This window comes from Oncorhynchus clarkii, chromosome 5 (assembly GCF_045791955.1).
Source record: "Oncorhynchus clarkii lewisi isolate Uvic-CL-2024 chromosome 5, UVic_Ocla_1.0, whole genome shotgun sequence".
In the NCBI taxonomy this organism is placed as follows: Eukaryota; Metazoa; Chordata; class Actinopteri; order Salmoniformes; family Salmonidae; genus Oncorhynchus; species Oncorhynchus clarkii.
The window spans coordinates 54,358,081-54,378,897 of NC_092151.1; the positions used below are offsets into that span (position 1 = coordinate 54,358,081).

Genomic DNA, 20,817 nt, shown 5'->3' on the forward strand with positions numbered 1-20,817 from the left:
GGAGAGTGGCAGAGGCTGTTACTATTGTCCTGGTTTTCATTCGCACAGCCCACTAAAGGGACAAGATCGATGGTATTGGATGAATAAATGACGGTCAACACACAATCATTCAGATTGACGCAATTTTAGTGTCATCTTTAATCCTTCTGTATTAAAATTGCAGCATGTATTGAGAAGTACATAAGTGACCATATTATATCTCAGCTATCTAAAAGCATTACATTGCAGTGCATGTCACATTTGGTAGACACTTGACCTCAAGGGGAGAAATCCATGACAAATGTTCTCATTCCTGAACCATGCAGACACAAACGGCACTATATAGTTAACAAAGTTTTTTAATTTGAGTCATGAAAATCAGACATACTATATATTTATATGAATTTTCCTATATAATAATAAGTGCATAAGGTGACTATAATTTAAAAATACCAAGTCATTTCATAAGTGCGTTTTTTTTTTATTTTATTTTTTTTAAATCGACTGAGGTAAACAGAATTTCCCAATTTTCTTGTGTGTAAGAAAATATGTATGTATTTGTATCCCTATTTGAGGTTAGGTGACCTGTTAGCAGCCAAGGAACAGTCATTTGTGTTTCTCAGTGCACTTGGATCAGTCCTTCCTCCAACCTGCTTTCTGAGGACATTTACTATTATTTGGGCCAGGGGACCCTATTCAAGTTACCTTGCAGCATAAGAATAATGTTATCTATTCCTTTTACTACTTCAATAACAGTGACTTTCTTATATTGATTGATTGAACAGGTCCTTTTTACCATTCTATCTTTCCACCTCTTAGTACATCCATCTCTCTCGCTCTCATTTCTTCATCTCTCTCTCTCTTATTTCTTCTTCTCTCTGAACAGCCTCTCCACCTCTCTCATGAAGCGCAGACAGAGCTCATCCTGCCAGGGCAGGGCCACACACTGTACAGCCACCGGCAGCCCCTCTCCACCAGTCACCGCCTGTAAACACACACAAACAGTCAGTCCCAACCAAACGCATGTTGACTAGGGACCGTATTCACAAACAATTTCTATAGGAGTGCTGGTATAGGATCAGTCTTCCTTTTTAGAGAATAATATATACAATTATATAGACAGGAGGGGCTGATCCTAGATCAGCACCACTACTCTGAGATGATTTTTGAATATGGGCCCAATGGCCTGAGTTCCAACTCAGCAACCAGGACAGGCCTCTGCTTCCATCTACTGGTTACAATGGAACTACAGGCTAAGATTCACCAGTTAGGCTACAGGTTGTGACATCTGGCATGGACAAAATGGCCACTTCAAGTCCGGATGGCAGTAAGTTTGTAAATATCTAAATATCCTGTAAATATTTTAAGAGGAAGAGTGTGTTTGTGACTGACTGTACCTTTCTGTAGAGCTTGTCCCAGAGGTCCCCATAGTTGCCCTTGTAGTGCCTGAGTTCCTCCTCGTCCTCTGCTGTTACCGTGGAGACAGGGACCACCCCAGCAGGGAAGTTAAGGAGATTGTACATAATGGTGTAGGACACCGCACCTGAAGAGAGAGAAGGGGTGGGGCGGGGGGGGGGTCGGGTCAATAATACGTCCACCCATAGTTCAATAAAGCAGGTGAATTCATAACTATTCCAACTGGTGATTCTACATTTTAAAAAATGGTCATGACTGCAACAAAAAACAAGCTTCATAAAATATTGTTTTTTAAAAGAGCTAGTTAAATCTATATTCCATTTGATAAGAGATCAGAGAGGAGAGATGGGTACTGGTGAGTTTCCCAGGGTAGTTATGGTTGTAGGCGGGACCCATCATGGGACAGAGCAGCACGTCCAGCTCACACCTTCTCCACTCTGCCATCACCTCGTGCATGTAGTCCTTGGAACACAGACAGAACTACTGTACATTTTCCTCAGCGCACTGATTTCCACACAACATTCCCTCAGAAGGTTTTTTGTCAAATTGATTATCATGCTGCAAGCTTAGTTGAACAATATAACATTGCCAGTGACTGGCATACAATAATCCATGCCATTCTGTTTTTCTGTATTACAACAAGAGACCAGATGAATAAGGACATTTAAATACATTTACAGGACACAATTTGTGCCTCCTCTCAGACCATCAGGAAACTCAGAGATGGCACAACTTCAAAATGTCTAGTACCTCCACATCCGCATGCTGTCTCCACAGGTCTTGCACAGAGCTGGTGAAAAAAGGAAGTGATGGAGTCATGAAGATTCTGCATTTCATACCATGGCATTGAAATATATATATATATATATATTTTTTAAGTGTCTTCCCATGTCATTTCAGCAAGCCATGACACACGCCAGCTCAGATTGTTATGAAATCATTTCTGGAGTTAAAAAAACATAAGATTAGCATTTCTGCAAAATTGGCCAGTTTAAAAGTTTTAGGATTCACATAATATTTCAATAAATATACTACCCAACATCTAATTGGAACCAAACATATAACTACCATTGACTAAGAAATGGGGAATTCAATAAAATGTGACTGACCGCCTCGATTCGGTCTTATTTTAAAAAATGGCCAAATTTTAAATTGTTTTTTTTTTTTTTACATTGGAAAAACGTAGAGACTCAGAGCTAGAAAATGGTATATCATACACTACAGTTGAGGAACAATGGGAAAGTCATTCTGCTTGTAACCCCACTTTTGAGAAAATGTAACTTTAATGTTTTGTTACACCTACAATACCAGAGAGCTCTTCTTTGTCTACACCTATTCAGAATCGTTCACACCCTCTTAAGCCTTAGCCCCACCCATCTCTTTAAGGACTCACGCAAGGACATGTGGTAAACAAACACTATATCAAATCTATAAAATATACACGTTTATTTTTCACATGCACAGGATACAGAAGGTGTAAACGATACTGAAGTGGTTACTTGCATAGTAGCAATATCAACAACAGAAAGTGTCCAGAAACAAAAATGTTGTACAACTATTTTTGTTATTTGATGACGCTTACCAGACACACACTTGTCTAAATTAATGGGTCATGTGAAAGAATTGCTATAACCAGCCCCCAGCCACATCTAGCTAAGTGGATAGGTCACTATTGTCTAGACATGTACACATGTTCATGAAATACAATAGATGGCCATAATCACCCCCAGACACACCTGGCTAATTTGATGGGTCATGTAATAATATGTCCAAAGTAGTCTTTCGTTCAGACATGTAGCTAGCAAGCTAAACAATGTACCGGGATAACCCGAACTCATACTACTACTAATAAAAACATTGGCGCCAGCAGAGATGGCCGCCTTGCTTCAAGTCCTTAGGAAACTATGCAGTTATTTGTTATTTATACATTATTTTATGTATTATTTCTTAAATTGTTAGCCCAGGAAATCTTAAGTGTTATTACATACAGGAGGGAAGAACTATTGGATATAAAAGCGATGACAACTTACCAACATTACGACCAGGAATACATCTTTCCCGAAGCAGATCCTTTGTTTCGGACCTCCACCCTGGACATGGGATCTTATCCCAGAGGCCGACACAAAACAACGCGGTCACCGCAGGAGAGGCAGACGGAGCGGCCTACTGGTCAGACTCAGAAAGCTAGCACACTATCCACCGCTCCTGAGCATATTACTCGCCAATGTCCAATCTCTAGATAACCAGATGGACAAAATTAAGGCACGAGTTGCCTTACAGAGAGACAGACAGTGTAAAATTCTGTTTCACGGAAACATGGCTCACTCGGGATATGTTGTCAGAGTCGATAGCCACCCGGTTTCTTCATGCACTGCGCCGACAGAAACAAACATCTCTCCAGTAAGAAGGAGGCCGGGGGTATATGCCTTATGATTAACGACTCATGGTGTAATCACAGCAACATACAGGAACTTAAGTCCTTTTGTACACCTGACCTAGAATTCCTTACAATCAAATGCCGACCGCATTATCAACCAAGAGAATTCTCTTTGATTAGTCACAGCCGTGGATATCCCCAACAAGCAGATACCACATCGGCCCTGAAAGAACTTCACTTGACTATGTTAACTGGAAACCTTACATCCTGAGGCTACATTTATTGTAGCTGGGGACTTTAACAAAGTTTACCTGAGAGCGAGACTTCCTAAATTATATTAGCATATCGAATGCTGAACACAGGCTGCTAGCATTTTGGATCATTGCTACTCTAACTTCCGCAACGCATACAAAGCCCTCCCCCGCGCTGCCTTTAGCAAATCTGACCATGACTCAATTTTGTTGCTCCCAGCCTACAGACAAACTAAAACAGGAAACACCTGTGCACAGGTCTGTCCAAGGATCGCTTCAATCACGTGGACTGGGATATGTTCCAGATACACATCAATGTTGTTGTCTGAGGCTAAGCTGACTCGGTGAGCGAGTTTATTAGCAAGTGCATCGGAAAGGTCATACCCACTGTGACTAAAACATTTCCTAACCAGAAACCGTGGATCGATGGTGGCCTTTCAGGTTTTGTTGATATAGGACTCGTTTAACGGTGGATATAGATACTTTTGTACCGGTTTCCTCCAGCATCTTCACATGGTCATTTGCTGTTGTTCTGGGATTGATTTGCGCCAAAGTATGTTCATCTCTAGGAGACAGAACGTGTCTCCTCAAGCAAAGAGGAACTGAGTTTGAAGGTAGGCCTTGAAATACATCCACAGGTATGCCTCCAATTGGCTCAAATTATGTCAATTTTCCCATCAGAATCTTCCAAAGCCATGACATTATTTTCTGGAATTGTCCAAGCTGTTTAAAGGCACAGTGAACTTTGTGTATGTAAACATCTGACCCACTGGAATTCTGATACAGTGAATTATAAGTGAAATAATTTGTCTGCAAACAATTGTTGGAAAAATTACATGTCATGCACACAGACTTATAGAACCTATAGTTTGTTAACAAGAAATTTGTAGAGTGGTTTAAAAACAAGTTAGTGTATGTAAACTTGACTTCAACTGTATATACTGCTCTTTACCATCTACTGCATCTTGCCTATGCCGCTAATCCATATATTATATGTACATATTCATCCCTTACATTTGTATGTATGAGGTAGTTGTGAATTTGTTAGATATTACTGCATTGTCGGAACTAGAAGCACAAGCATTTCGCTACACTCGCATTAACATCTGCTAACCATGTGTATGTGACCAAATAAATTTGATTTGTCATAGCTATAGTATGAATCTTCAGGTAGCTAAAGCTAACAAGCTAGGTTCAATGTTAGCTAGCGAACATTAGGCTATAACTAGCAATGCAAATGGATTTCTGATTTGAATAATACTACACAGATCATGCACGTAACATTAGCTAGCGAGCCAGAAGCTAATGTTTGCTAGTTAACAGTACGCTTTAACTTGCTCTAAGGATATAATTATTGTTTGGATAACCGTATTTACTATTATGTATTGATTTTTACATTTTTTTCACCCTTTATGCAAAGCGCACTGCAAAAAACAACGGAAGAAGAATTCTCTGAATTATTGTAATGTTTGTTTGCGTCAATTAATCCCTTCAGGGACTGGTTGCCTATTTGACACAATAAAATTAATTCATTGCAATAAAAAACGATTTTGAGACAATTAGAAACTTACATCTGAAAAATGTGGCTAAGACTCTCACCCGTATACATAGATGAACGCTTCACGGCAGACTGGAACCATTTAACTCTGTTTTATTTGTAGCTACATTGGCATGTGCAGAAAGTAGCTTTTCCCACGGATCTTTCAAAAGCACCTGCTAAATTCATGGCATCAAGTAGCAAAGCTATCGAGAACTACAAAAGTTAACTTTATATCTTTCAAAAACGGCATGGTAGAAAGGACTGCAAACACATACTGTACAGCTCACGCTATAAACAAAAGCAATCTACATGGCAGTGAAGGAGTTAAACCAAGGCCACATACCTTTTAAAGGGTTAATAATTTATGTGATGATAAACTAAGGTCTCCTCTCAGGAGACCTCTGTATGCGTGTTAACACCTGTTTTGAGTGATATGGCCTGCAGACACTATCAGAAGGCGGAAACCGCCTACACTCATACTCCTCTTGTCTGGGTCCCACCGTGACTGAGGTTCTGAAAATACGACTGGGTTTCTGAGAACACAAGGCCACCGCAGGCCTGATGGAAACCTCCACCTGGCAGAAGATGCTTAGACTTATCTGATGTGAAATATCACCTTATGAACCTATACCTACAGCATATAAGCTGCAGGATATCTTAGACACCTCGCAGAACCTGGGGAGAGCGATCATATACTGTACTCTGTACCAACATCCGCCTGCAATAGTATTACTAAAGGAGAATTTTAATACTTAAACAAAGAGTGTGTTTCCTTTCTACTACCAATATATGTAAGTTTGATAATTACATGGTCAATTTCTTCAGATGATCTGGTCTAACAGCAGACCAATCCAAACTCATCTCCGGGCATGTCCAGCCCATCCATTATCTCAGCCAATCAAGTCTAGAAGGAAGGTTACTGTCTTTTTCAGTGGCTAAACCTACTAGGCTCGTAATTTAACAATTTTATTCGTATTTACAGATGGAATACACGTTTGTTATTAAGGCACAAGAAAGTTCAAATGTTCCAGAAGGCATTTCTCCCAAAAAATTGATTGATTTAAAAAAATGTTTAAGTTCAAATGCTACTCCTGAGAAGTAGTGACCTATGACATACGCCTAATTCCTGAAACGAGTCACAAATTATTAAAAGCCACCCACGGACACCCCCCAAACCTCATGCCTACCAACCCAACAACCAATATACAGTATCTGTTATCTATGTCTGACAAGTAGTATGGAGCTGCGGCTTGGACTATTGCTTCTTCATCCTATTTAAATTATTCCCTGGGGTGGATTTGGCATTGGGTGTGAGGGGTCCCTGGGTGGCTTTTGACACCCAGGGACCATAAGAATATGAATCCAATAGGAAGAATAGACATAGGTTCTTCTTACCTAGCTCCACACAGGCTTTCCATAGAGGCACCTATACGAGGAAACTGAAGGGAAAAAATAAGACCATTGACAAACAGAAGTATCAGCCAAATATAACATTAGCAGTCTGATATACATCACAATACAGTTTTAACCTCCCTCTCTGTATGCTGCAGACTTGGAGAGCACTCACTATGGCCTTGATCAGAATGGATAGAATTTTCTTCACAGTGCGAGGTAAACCGTACGGAATAATCTGAACCCGCAGAGACGGGTCGACAGGCCCTCCTTTCCTACAATAACACCAAACAACAAAGTTACTTTTTATAATTTTAGTGTGAATACTGGATAGTTCATTTCTCTCCCAGGGATGTTCTGTTTTAACTCATTGGGATTACCAGGGTTGTGTTCATTAGGAACTAAACGGAAGAAAACAGACTGAAACAGGGAGGGACTACATTGACTCCAATAAGAAATACTCATTGTATTTCAAAATGTTTTTCTATGGTGTGCCCAACTGAACACAATCCAGGGTGATTTGACTGACTCACAGGTTGCTGAGCATGGTAGCGCATCCATCGCCTGAGAAACCCCTGAGAACCAGCTCATGCATGGCATAGCTCAGCCTGGGGAGACTGAAGGGAACCAACTACAGAGAGTGAGATGAGATAGAGTAATACAATTTAATATCAATACAGTCATGGACCGACCTGTAAAGGAATTAACATCCACATTATTTTGTTTCGGTTATTCGGCAGTCCAAGTAAATCTGTCTCTGATAAATAAGTGTTCAACCAAGCTCTGGTCATATAGTGCCTTCAGAAAGTATTCATACCCCTCATCTTATTCCACATTATGTTGTGTTACAGCACGAATTCAAAATGTATTGAACTGATTTCAATGACAGTGAAAACCTGTTCTTAGAAATGTTAGCAAACGTACATAAGTATTCACACCACTGAGTCAATACATGTCAAAATCACATGTCAGATTTCCTCCCAAACATAATGCCTTGTATTCAGGACATAAAGTTCATTTCTTTGCCACATTTTTTGGGGGGGACAGTTTTACTTTTAGAGCCTTATTGCAAACAGGACACATGTTTTGGAATATGTTTTATTCAGTACAGACTTCCTTCTTCTCACTCTGTCACTTTGGTTAGTACATGTATTGTGGAGTAACTATGATGTTGTTGATCCATCCTCAGTTTTCCTCCTATCACAGCCATTAAACTCCGTAACTGTTTTAAAGTCACCATTGGCCTCATGGTGAACTCCCTGAGCGGTTTCCTTACTCTCCGGCAACTGAGTTAGGAAGGTAGTCTGTATCTTTGTAGTGACTGGGTGTATTGATACACCATCCAAAGTGGAATTAATAACTTCACCATGCTCAAAGGGGATATTCAATGTCTGCTTTTTTTTAACCAACAGGTACCCTTCTTTGTGAGGCATTGGAAAAGCTTCCTGGTCTTTGTGGTTGAATTGTATGGGATTATAAAGATGACAGAACTACGCGAGTTTGTATTTTGAGTTTCGTGGTCGCACATTGAGATTACTGGTTGCATGTACAACTCCCAAATATGTATTTTAAATTTCGCAAACCTTTATCGCGATGAGTGAAAGATTTGTTGCATCTTTAATTTTGAACACATTCAATAAGACTTGCAAGCATAATTTAATTTAAGAATTATTACAAGTCCATTTAAGACTATGAATATTCTGCTGTGAATAAAAGATACTTGCATAGTTTTTATCTGCGCACGCTCTGAGTTCCCGTCACTGTTGTCACGTTACCAAGAGATTTGTAGAAAGATTCACAAGTAAACATTTGATTTGACCTGTATTTAAGGAAAACAACTTCTTTTCTATATTTTTTAAGGTAGCCTTAAATAATTACTTTACCACATTGAATAATATGCTCTGTAAGAATAAGTTATTGAAATCAATGGACCCTCTTAAGCTTTTCAAATTTATTTGAACGTAAAAACCCTGTATGTGTTTGTTTGCCTGTTTGTGATGTTTAGTGTTCCATGTTTTAAGGATGTATAGATTTTTGTAACATATTTGACTTTGTATCCTTCAAAATGTATGGAATTTCAATAATAATGTAATGAAACAAGCAGGGAGCAGGTCTCGACCTTCTACCCCAAAGTCCAGCGTGCTATCGACTGTGCCGCAAATGCATGCTCAAGCGGCAGTCGATATCCGCGCTTATAAACCCAGGGTCGTTACACTACTCCCTCCTTTCAAAGAGAGCGTCAGCGCGCCAACTTGCGACTCGACGTCTTACAGGAACGCTCACCGGCCAAGCACACGCACTGTCGTGGATGCAAGGTCCGATCCCACTTCTGACACCAATGTAATGAAACAGGCAGGGAGCAGGTCTCGAACCCAACACTAGGCCCCTACCCAGATGGTCATGTCCCGTCGCAATCTTCTCTCCTCTTCTATCATCTCTCCCTTCTGCTAAATCCTTCTCCCTCTTCGACAATACTCGTCCCTTTCCGCATCCTATGACTAGCACTGTCCCCTTTCCTCCCAGCCGGGTCTGCCCTCATCTCCTGCTCCATGGCGGAGTGAATCATTGCGAGCTTACAGAACAGGGCTGTGGGCAGCTGAAAGAAAATGGAGGAAAACTAAAGTACCAGAAGACCAATCATCCTTTCACGCCCTCCTCTCTGCCTTCTCTTTCTCTGTATACACTGCCAAAACCACTCCCTACCACAATTTCAAGCTTCTGTCTCTAACCCAATCTTCTAAACAATGTCAACCTTCTCCTCCCTCCTTAATCCTCCACCCCTCCCTCTCTGTGGACAACTTTGTCAACCACTCTGGAAAAAAAAGGTTGACAAGATCCGCTACTCATTCACTCAGCCTATTGAGTCCACTGGTCTCACTCACACAGAACTACCATACACCTTGAACCTCTTTCTCCCCTCTATTTCGCCAGATTCAATTTTTGCGACTAGTGAGGTCTGGCTGCACCACAACCTGCCCACTCGACCCCATCCCCTCTTCCAGACCATCTCTGGAGACCTTCGCCCATTCCTCACTTCCCTCATCAATTCATCGCATGTCCCGAGTTGCTCCCCTCCTCAAGAACCCAACACTTGACTCATCGGACGTCCAAAACTATAGACCTGTATCCCTTCTTTATTTTCTTTCCAAAACACTTGAGGATGCTGTCTCTTATCAACTTTCTCATTATCTCTCTCAGAATAATCTTCTTGACCCTAACCACTCCGGCTTCAAGACAGGTTCCTCAAATGAGATTGCTCTTCTTTGTGACACAAGAGGCTCTCCGCACTGCCAAAGCTGACTCTCTCCCCTCTGTTCTCATCCTCCTAGATCTATCCGCTGCTTTCGACGCAGTGAACCACAAGATCGTCCTCTCCACCCTCAGGGCTGGGCGTCTCAGGCTCTGCACACTCTTGGATTGCATCCCACCTGGCAGGCCACTCCTACCAGATGATGTGGAGAGGATCTGTGTCTGCACCACGTACTCTCACTACTGGTGTCCCCTCAGGGCTCGGTTCTAGGCCCTCTCCTCTTCTGCAAGATAATTTTTGATTCACAGCAGTATATTCATAGTTGGAAATGGACTTGTAATAATTCAAATCTTATTGAATGTGTTCAAATGTCAAGTTACAAGTTAGCAACCACTTAAATCTTGCACACATCATTATACAAACATGCAAAATAAATCACACTTGCAAATCGTACTTGCAACCACGAATCTCAATGTGCGACCACAAAATTCAAAATACAAACTCACGTAGTTCTGTCATTATAATCCCATAGAATCTTTGTTTGAAATTCACTGCTTGATTGAGGGACCTTACGGATAATTATATGTGTGGGGTACAGAGATGAGGTAGTCATTCACAAATCATGTAAAACACTTAGAGCACACCGAGCGAGTCGATATAACTTGTGCTTAACAAGTCACATGTTTACTCCTGAATCACAGGCTTTCCATAACAACTAGGTTGTTGAATACTTATTTTTAATACAATTTGTTAACATTTCTGAAAACATAATTCCACTTTGACATAGGGTATTGTGTATAGGCCAGTGACACAAAATCTTAATTTAATCAATTTTAAATTCAGTCTAACACAAAATGTGGAAAAAGTCAAGGGGTCTGAATACTTTTTGAAGGCAAAGTAGATCAGTCTGGAGCTGGGGGTTACTCACCGTGTGCCCTGCGCTCTCCAACAACGCCTTGGTCTCCCTCAGGGCTCGGCCCATGCTCGGAGAGGGCATGGCATAGCCGTCATTCTCATAGTACCCGATCCTCAGGGGCTTGGAACGCTGGTATACCTGGAGAACTGCATAATGTACCTTATAATGGATATTGGCATCCAATATCGATAATTTGATATCGATAAGAGCAAGGCATATTGTAATATTGGTTTATTCTTCTTGTCAACCTACACTATTATGTAAAAAAAATAAGCATACGCGACTGTTCCTGCATGCACAAAACCCTCTCAGCAGACCTTCTCACGGGCTGTCAACTTATCATAATCCTACTTAAATTGCCTGCTGATGATCCAGCAACAGTTCATGGGCTTCTCATTGTATTCAAACTGGTTGAGTAGGTTAAGCTCCTAGAACATTCAGACCAGAACATCAACAAGCAGCTGTCTCGACTTCACAGATCCGTGGAAGTAAAAACTAAAAGTGAACATTCAGACCAGAACATCAACAAGCAGCTGTCTCGACTTCACAGATCCGTGGAAGTAAAAACTAAAAGTGAACATTCAGACCAGAACATCAACAAGCAGCTGTCTCGACTTCACAGATCCGTGGAAGTAAAAACTAAAAGTGAACATTCAGACAGCTGCAATGTTTTGTGTAAAATCAATATGCATTGATATGTTATAATAAAACAATTGCAACTGATATCATTAGATTTTACAAAAGGGTGCCCATCACTAAATATAATAATATAATTTGTTTGTCTTCAGGGATATCCATTGAACAATGATATGTATCCTACGAAAGGCTCCAGGATGAATTTTCCTTTATGTACAGCTTAAACTCCCACAAAACATTTTTTTTTTTAAATGAAATGACTCGATCAGCGTTTAGGGGCAACATCACCCTACTCCCTATGACAGAGAAAGATCCCACCTGTTGGTTGAATGGGATTGGGGGAACAGTAGGGTCCAGTCTGAACATGTGGTCACAGAGCAGAGCTTGCATACAGAGAGCCAGGCCATCCACGTCCCTTGCCATGGGCCCAAAGGACGACAGCACTGGAACAAGAACACAAACAATTGGTGTCATCTTGACAGTGGCGAGTCAGTTGTTAAAAAGGTAACAATAACATCTGTTATTATGTTGTTACTATCCCAAAATTACTGTATGTAATGAGCATCCTTTTGATACTATTTCTACATTTTTTTCCACAGAAGAGCTCTGCTCCCTATTTTCTCTATGTATGTAGGCGTTATGATGGAGGGGTTCAAGAAAACATTAAATTTATTTAGCTATACATGTGCAGGGTGGAAAGTTGTACGTTTGAGCCTTACCTGACTTTTGGCCCCGGCTACAGGAGGAAGCACCTCGCGAACTGAAAAAACAAAAACAAAAAACAAGTCAATATCTAACCAAGCCCATCAGGTCAATAACTCACACACACACTGTCACAACTTCCGCCGAAGTCGGTCCCTCTCCTTGTTCGGGCGGCGTTCAGCGGTCGACGTCACCGGTCTTCTAGCCATCGCCGATCAACCTTTCATTTTGTCTTGTTTTCTCACACCCCTGGTCATCATTCCCTCATTACATGTCGTTATTTAACCCTCTGTCCCCCCCCCCCCCCCCATGTCCGTGTGTGTAATTGTTTATTGTTGAGGTTGGTGCACGCTTCCGGCTGGTTTGCGCCGGGTTTATTTTATTTACCTGTACTTTGTGCTGCCTCACTTGTTCGTTGGGCATTTTTTTTGTGGCGCAGTTAAGTTCTGTGCAAATGATTGCCTTAGTAAAGTGCTTTGTCCACTCATCTCTGCTCTCCTGCACCTGACTTTGATGCACCAGCTACACTCACACACTCAATTATGCTTTTACAGAGGAAATAAACGTCTTGTGATGCAATCGTTCTTGAACTGTGCTCAAGGTTAGGAACATTGTAAAATATTACTGAAGTCCTCACAGGTTGTCAACAAGACACACTGACAGACCCACTAACGTACACATGCACGCACCCCCCCACCCACCCACCTTAGCCTGTTGGCCGTGGGTTTAAAGCCACAGATCCCACAGAAGGATGAAGGGATGCGTATGCTGCCCCCAATGTCAGAGCCCATGCCCAGGACCGAGCCCCCTCCTCCGATCAGCGCTCCCTCCCCGCCCGATGAACCCCCGGGCGTCTTTTGAGGGTTATGGGGATTCAGAGTCAGACCGTAGATGGGATTACCGCAGTCGTAGCTGGACATGGGGACAAGACAGAGATGTGGGTGAAAACACTGATTGCTAAGAACATTAGTCACGGGGTGACCAATCAGCTTTACTCTGGGTGCAGACTAGTCTGATCATTGGACTTTGATGATTGTCTTCACAAATTCCTCAATGACATTGCTCAAGTCATAGCTCTTGCACTAAATTACATCACCTAATGTAGTGTGTGGCAGTGTGTGGCACATTAAAGCCATTGTTACCCCATCTATGTCAATGTATTGCTAGTGTATTATGTTTATTCATCAGTTGACATTGTATATGGTACACAAATTATATTCTGAATCTCATTTGTTGCATTTGCAAGTCTAAAACAACTATTCACCTTAGCAGGCTTTGGGGTACGTTGGTCTTGACGAAGGGAATGGCACCTTGTCTCTTCAGCACTTCAACCAGCACACTGTCCCCTGTGGCAGGAAGGTCCAACTTACAGATCACGCCACACGTAGAGTCATGACCCTAAATACAAAAACAGGAAGATAAAAATAAAAAAAGTAAATAATTCACAATTTTAAAAAAATAAAATATTTCAGTAGACATGAACATCTCTGAACCCAGAACCATGTTACTGGTAGGGCCTGTGTCACAAACAAAGACACAGGCCTACTATGGGGGTGCTTTTCTGTACACAGATTAAGCCAATGTCCTGGGCTAACAAGCACGCTCAATGGAGAATCTCTATTGAAAGTGCATTGGTCCAGGACTAGGCTTAATCTGACTAGGAAACCCCAGCTATATTTACAGGGAAAAATAACAATTAATGAAAGACACTGAAGTGACACCTAATCAACACCTTATATCCAATATTTTCCTTGATGCTGACAGGGACCCCATAAAGAAGACCATCCTTGTGAGAGCCAATATCCTCCAGCTGATCCCAACTCTCCAGCAGGACCTCAGTGCAACAGTTCAGTCTCCTATTCACCTCCAATGTCTGTGGGAACACGACATGTGGGGGGGGAATCAATGGGAGCACTTGTAGATTGAAAGGTCTAGTAGCCCGGTCCCAGATCAGTTTGTGTTGTCTTGCCAACTCCTATGGTCATTGCTACAACAAGAGCACAAATCAGATCCCAAACAGTTCTGGGACCAGGACAGACTGATCACCACGGCAGCGTTCCCCAAAATACATGATGCCTATTGTGTGATAGCCATTCAATGACTGATCGTGCTGCATTGTTTTGTAAACAGTGCATATATAATTCAGGCATGTCATCATAAATGCATAGGCCTTTTCAGGGCTGTGTTGGCTGTGACAAGGGTTGCACATTTTGGGGAATATTCAGAGGTGGAAACTTTCCGTGGGAATTAACAGGAATATATGGGAAATATTAATACCATTTAAATGATGTTTTTTCATTGGATATATTTACCATATAGAGAGACATAATTAGACAATTGCAATTTATTATATCCTTCCAATAGAAATTTAAAAAACATTTAGTTACAAATTGAACTTTAAATGAGTTGACTTTTCACATGGGATGATTTCACTGAACATACTAAAGCTTTGGTTGTCTTCCTCTCAGGGTTCCATGTCTTCTCTTTTGACCTCAATGTCAATCTCTTGAACATCAGACTCTGAGGCCTCATCTTCACCGTCACTTTCCAACCTTGTTGAGGATGGCTCGTTGTCAGGCTCAAAAAGCCTCAAATTTGCCCGGATGGCCACCAATTTTCCAACACTTGTATTGGTCAGCCTGTTGCGTGCTTTGGTGTGTGTGTTCTCAAACTAGGACCAGTTGCCCTCTGAGGCGGCTGATGTTGGTGGGATTTGGAGGATGATGGGGGAAAGAGCCTCACCAGGTGGCTGATGAGATACAGTTGAAGTCGGAAGATTACATTAGGTTGGAGTCATTAAAACTCATTTTTCAACCACTCCACTAATTTCTTGTTAATAAACTTTTGTTTTGGCAAGTCGGTTAGGACATCTACTTTGTGCATGACACGTCATTCTTCCAACAATTGTTTACAGACAGTGAAATAATCTATCACAATTCCAGTGGGTCAGAAGTTTCCATACACTGAGTTGACTGTGCCTTTAAACAGTTTGGAAAATTCCATGAAATTATGTAATGGCTTTAGAAGCTTCTGATAGGCTGACATTTGAGTCAATTGGAGGTGTACCTGTGGATGTATTTCAAGGCCTACCTTCAAACTCAGTGCCTCTTTGCTTGACATCATGGGAAAAGCAAAAGAAATTAGTCAAGACCTCCGGAAAACCATTGTAGACTTCCACAAGTCTGGTTCATCCTTGGGAGCAATTTCCAAAGGATTTGCCTGAAGGTACCTCATTCATCTGTACAAACAATAGTACGTAAGAATAAACACCATGGGACCACGCAGCCGTCATACCACTCGGGAAGGAGACACGTTCTGTCTCCTAGAGATGAACGTACTTTGGTGCAAAAAGTGCAAATCAATCCCAGAACAGCAGCAAAGGACCATGTGAAGATGCTGGAGGAAACGGGTGCAAAAGTATCTATATCCACAGTAAAACAAGTCCTATATCGGCATAACCTGAAAGGCAGCTCAGCAAGGAAGAAGCCACTGCTCCAAAATAGCCATAAAAAAGCCAGTTTGCAACTGCACATGGGGACAAAGATCGTACTTTTTGGAGAGATGAAACAAAAATAGAACTGTTTGGCCATAATGACCATTGTTATGTTGAGGAAAAAGGGGAAGGCTTACAAGCCGAAGAACACCATCCCAACCGTGAAGCACAGGGGTGGCAGCATCATGCTGTGGGGGGGGCTTTGCTGCAGGACTTCACAAAATGGATGACATCATGAGGAAAATTATGTGGATATATAGAAGCAACATCTCAAGATATCAGTTAACGCTTGGTCGCAAATGGGTCTTCCAAATGGACAATGACCCCAAGCATACTTCCAAAGTTGTGGCAAAATGGCTTAAGGACAACAAAGTCAAGGTATTGGAGTGCCATCACAAAGCCCTGACATCAATCCTAAAGAAAATTTGGTAGTAGAACTGAAAGGTTTTGGGAGCAAGGAGGCCTACAAACCTGACTCAGTTACACCAGCTCTGTCAGGAATGGGCCAATATTCACCCAACTTATTGTGGGAAGCTTGTGGAAGGCTACCCAAAACATTTGACCCAAGTTAAACAATTTAAAGGCAATGCTACCAAATACTAATTGAGTGCATGTAAACTTCTGACCCACTGGTAATGTGATGAAAGAAATAAAAGCTGAACTAAATCACTACTATTATTCTGACATTTCACATTCTTAAAATAAAAGTGATCCTAACTGACCTAAAATAGTGAATTTTTACAAGGCTTAGATGTCAGGAATTGTGAAAAGCGAAGTTTAAATGCATTTGTAAACTATGTAAACTTCTGACTTCAAGTGTATGTTGACACGACTGTCATATTGCATCTCCATCCCAAAGCACTTGCTAAGAAGTGTACTTCGACAGACTGCCAAGAACCTTGCCCTCTTCCAAGCCAATGTGGCGAGACACGGTAGTGATGACACCATAGGCCTTGTTGATCTCTGCACCAGACAGGATGCTCTTGCCAGCATATTTGGGGTTGGGTTTTGAATGAAAGAGCGGGAAGATCGAGGAACAAAAAGATTGTCTATCGGGCAGTATGCAGCTATGCTATTGTAAATAGAGTATCTTATGCATACTAAATAACCGCCCATTTGAAAAAGGAAAATGCAATAAATATTTACTCTGAGCTACGCTTCGGTAGATTGGTCGTAGATAGAAGGCGGAGTTGCCCAGCAGGGATCTCTTGTCCTTTGAAGAATGTCTCTGGTGTTAAACTGGATACGTTGTAGTATCGTTGTGTGTTAGATTGAATACGTCGTCCGTCCTTTCCTAGCCCATGTTCACAGCGGCTGCTGCTAACTCAATGGCTAGGAGGTATCACTTCTGGACTGAATAAGAGTTCAAAGTTCATACTAAGTGGCCATACTTTTAAGCTCATGCTATATTCTGGCTGGTATAGTTGAAATTCATCCTTCCGGCGTTTAGGTTGTCACCTTCACGTTGAGTCGATGCTAATTTCGTTAGGCTCCTGTCGTTCAAACTAAAATTACATTTAATCTTTTCACAAATAGTTTAATATTTAAACATTTAAATTGCACAACAATTCCATGTGAATCTGATAGCTGGAATGTGTCGACTTTCCAAGATACAGTTTGTCATCCTGTCATTAGTAATAATGTCTCAGACGCCTACTGATGACATATTCATTAAGTACCAAAGCGCATTTTCAACTGGTTGGATTACCAAAATAGGGTCCCGTTTCCCACTTTTTGATGTTAACAAAGGGATTTTCAATAGTCACATTGGTAGAGTAGAGAAGAAAAAGGGGAAAAGTATTTATGGGGGTCATAAACCTCCCCCAACATTATGACAGTGAGGACTAGGGCCATTTCCCCCAGAAATGTCCGGGAACTTGCAGGTGTCTTGGTGGAAGAGTGGGGTAACATCTCACAGCAAGAACTGGCAAATCTGGTGCAGTCCATGAGGAGGAGCTGCACTGCAGTACTTAATGCAGCTGGTGTCCACACCAGATACTGACTGTTACTTTTGATTTTGACTCCCCCTTTGTTCAGGGACACATTATTCAATTTCTGTTAGTCACATATCTGTGGAACTTGAAGGACTAAAATTCTAAAGACTCCCACCAGTGATTATGATGTTATTAATTTGTTTACATGCCATTGTACTTATGCTCACTGTATAGCTGAATATTGAGGCCTCTGTCTGTGTCTAGCTCTCTGCCAAAACCCGCAGCCCAGTCTGTGAGAGAAGGTGAGAAAAGGGACTGAGGGTGATAGCAAGACACAGAGAGACTGTGTTTCTCTGAAACAAGGGCAGATTTGCATACCACTTGAGACTGGTTCTCAGAAATCTTGTGTTAATAAGAATAACTTGTTATTTTAGCTGCACATGCAGGCTTAACATAGATCACTTGGGTATATAAGATCCTGTCTTTCTTTTGTTCGGGGAAGAACTCAGGAGAGAGAAGTGCACATTTTGAGTGATCTGTATTTGTTAAGTAAATAAACAGAGCCCAGAAAAGTGGAACCAATAAACTTGTTCAGTTTATGTTTCAGTTGAATCTTATGTTCATACAAATATTTACATATGCGTTTGCTGAAAATACACGCAGTTGACAGTGAGAAGATTTTTATTTTTTTGCTGAGTTTAGTTAAGCAGTTAGATTAAACAACTCCTTTGTAAGATAAATGTTTTACAATGAAACATGTATGAAAACATCTGAATTAACACTCCTATGTTAGCAGGCTCAAGCAAGCTAAAACCAGCATGGTAGCAAAAACTAACTAGCAGAAATTGTTAACAAGTTAGAAATTATGTAAACAGGCTTTGCTGTAGGCTACTATTTACAAGTTAACAAAAAAAGAATGTCATAAAATATATTCACCCCAGTCAGTATTGTAATCAAAACTTACCAGAAAGCATGTAGTTATTGCCTCAGAGCCCACACTACTACACTATAGCATCTCATTAGTGTGCAAGATCTTGAAAATCAGCTGTACATGTGATGGAAGAGTGCACCGCACACGTGATGGATGAATGTACTGCAGAGGGTTGCAATTCCATTGAATTGGGGATAGTTTAACCAAAATATGCTACAAGACCTAGACTTGCTTTGTGTATCCCACAAAAAAAATCCCCAAATTCAGGGCTTAACTTCCCATGGAACATAAACAGGTTAAAAGGTGGTTAATGATTTGCAGAAAACATTGCAGGAGTACAATATGTCACCAATGCTTGCAGTGAAAACAACACACACCACCTATAGAAATAATGCAGTCCACAAAATTCCACATTACAAAAAGCTTGAGTAACCTACAGTATATGTGATTGCTGGGGGTGTTGATTGAGTTGTGCATTACCTTTTCCACGTATGAGTGGAACACAGCTTCTGGAGTTAGTGTTCCGCCCTTCAGTTGTTTGGACAGCTCCGCCAGTGACAGTGAGAGGATGAGAGAGGTGTCCGTTTCAGGGTGCTGACATGGGAGTCAAAGAGGGAAGAGAATGAACATTAGGTACACCACCAGATATCTATCTAGCTACTCGCTCTGAAAATCAAAATAAAATGTCATGCCATTTCAGGTAGGGTCCTCAAATACTTACTCCTCCTTTCAATACATGACTAAGTGGCAACTGGTTTGAACATGAAGATGTTGTGATAGTACTGGGGTGGCTATCTGCAAGCTAGAGTCACAGCTGTGTCGGACTGACTTATCAGCAGGGTTGAATGTTCATTCGTTGAGGTTGTTAGCTAGCGTTTGCTAAACTAAAGTCAAACTTACAGATTCGTTGAACTGAAGGACAGCAAGCTCTGCTCGTTGCAGTGACGTTTCTTTTCGGGCTTTCGCCCTCTGAATTTTCTTCCAAGACTGTTTGTGTCCGAACCAATTCAGGAAAAGCATCAAGGCACCTGTACCGCATGCAGTGGCTGTCAGAATCACTGTCCAATTCGGCTCAGCCCCAAAAATTACTTGTTCAAAGTTGTCCATTCTGTCCATAACGCTCTGACAGCTATCTTCCACCTTCTACTTCCAAGTACACCTGATGCAGTCAGGTGCTTTTCGCAGGGTTCGGGTTAAATGCGTTTGACTCCGCCCACAGTGAGCCCGGCCCCGAACTGCAGTCAGGGGCTTCTCCCTACTCGTACGGGTTTTAATTAAGGGTGGTTGGCATCCAATTCCAAAATACATCCCTACACGGGCTAGGGGACCTGTGAGGTCAGAACATTCGCCAACAGGATTTCTTGCAAGGCCTCGGCTGTGAAATCCTAAAGAAACGTTCAGCTGCATTCACAATTACAATTTTCTCAGACCTATTCTCCGCTTGTGCTGTAGTTTATGACCACTGCAAATCGGCAGCTAGGACAACGCACGTTCCAAACTCACGACACTGCTGTACATGTGAGGAAACTGCACCCTTCTTGTGTCATCTCATCACAACACAGGGATGGGCTCGAGGCTATCCAATAGCAGAGGGAGAGGCAAAATCTAGACAATCTTCGCCAAACAATAGCAAGTAGTCGAGGCTCCAATTTGCCTCATTGCCTTCAGATGTGGAACTTGTGACAGCTTTTATTGCACACTATAAAAAGTAAGATCTTACCAGGGGTTGTTGATTGCATGGAGGCATGCTATACAAGGTTTCCATTATGTGAGATTGCATTTAAGCAGAACATAAAAGCAATTGTAATTCTTTGCAATTATCCAGTTGTTGTGAGACCAATGACCAAGTTAATTTATGCTGCACTTGCCACATTGATACAGCATAACCTCGATCCCAGTCTCAATAGCTACCGCCAGCTGGTAGATGAGATTAGATGCGTCACAACTAACAAAAGTATATTACTTCATGAAATCCAACCAGTTACAAAAAAGATTCAACA

At 41.5% G+C, this 20,817-nt stretch overlaps 1 protein-coding gene across 1 annotated transcript; it reads right to left on the reverse strand.

Annotated features, from left to right (window-relative positions):
* Nucleotides 1-821: 821 nt before the first annotated feature.
* On the reverse strand, nt 822-19,933 carry LOC139410089 (vitamin D3 hydroxylase-associated protein-like). The gene is made up of 15 exons (XM_071155532.1): nt 19,718-19,933; nt 19,298-19,411; nt 14,192-14,332; nt 13,724-13,857; nt 13,165-13,371; nt 12,477-12,517; nt 12,076-12,200; nt 11,134-11,259; nt 7,489-7,586; nt 7,131-7,230; nt 6,959-7,002; nt 2,146-2,185; nt 1,749-1,857; nt 1,377-1,522; nt 822-964 (listed from the first exon to the last, which is right to left on the reverse strand). Exons 1-15 carry the CDS (start codon nt 19,931-19,933, stop codon nt 842-844), a joined length of 1,764 nt encoding a protein of 587 aa, XP_071011633.1. The 3' UTR covers nt 822-841.
* Nucleotides 19,934-20,817: the final 884 nt, after the last annotated feature.

What these genes read in the sequence shown, in the direction of transcription:
- LOC139410089 (XM_071155532.1), bottom strand. Translation starts at nt 19,933, where the DNA reads ATGGACAGAATGGACAACTTTGAACAAGTAATTTTTGGGGCTGAGCCG. An exon ending in TGGAGAGCGCAGGGCACACG is followed by an intron (nt 7,587 to 11,133) that starts GTGAGTAACCCC and finishes CACTCTCTGTAG; the next exon opens with TTGGTTCCCTTCAGTCTCCC. An exon ending in CTACCCTGGGAAACTCACCA is followed by an intron (nt 1,523 to 1,748) that starts GTACCCATCTCT and finishes CTCTCTCTTCAG; the next exon opens with GTGCGGTGTCCTACACCATT.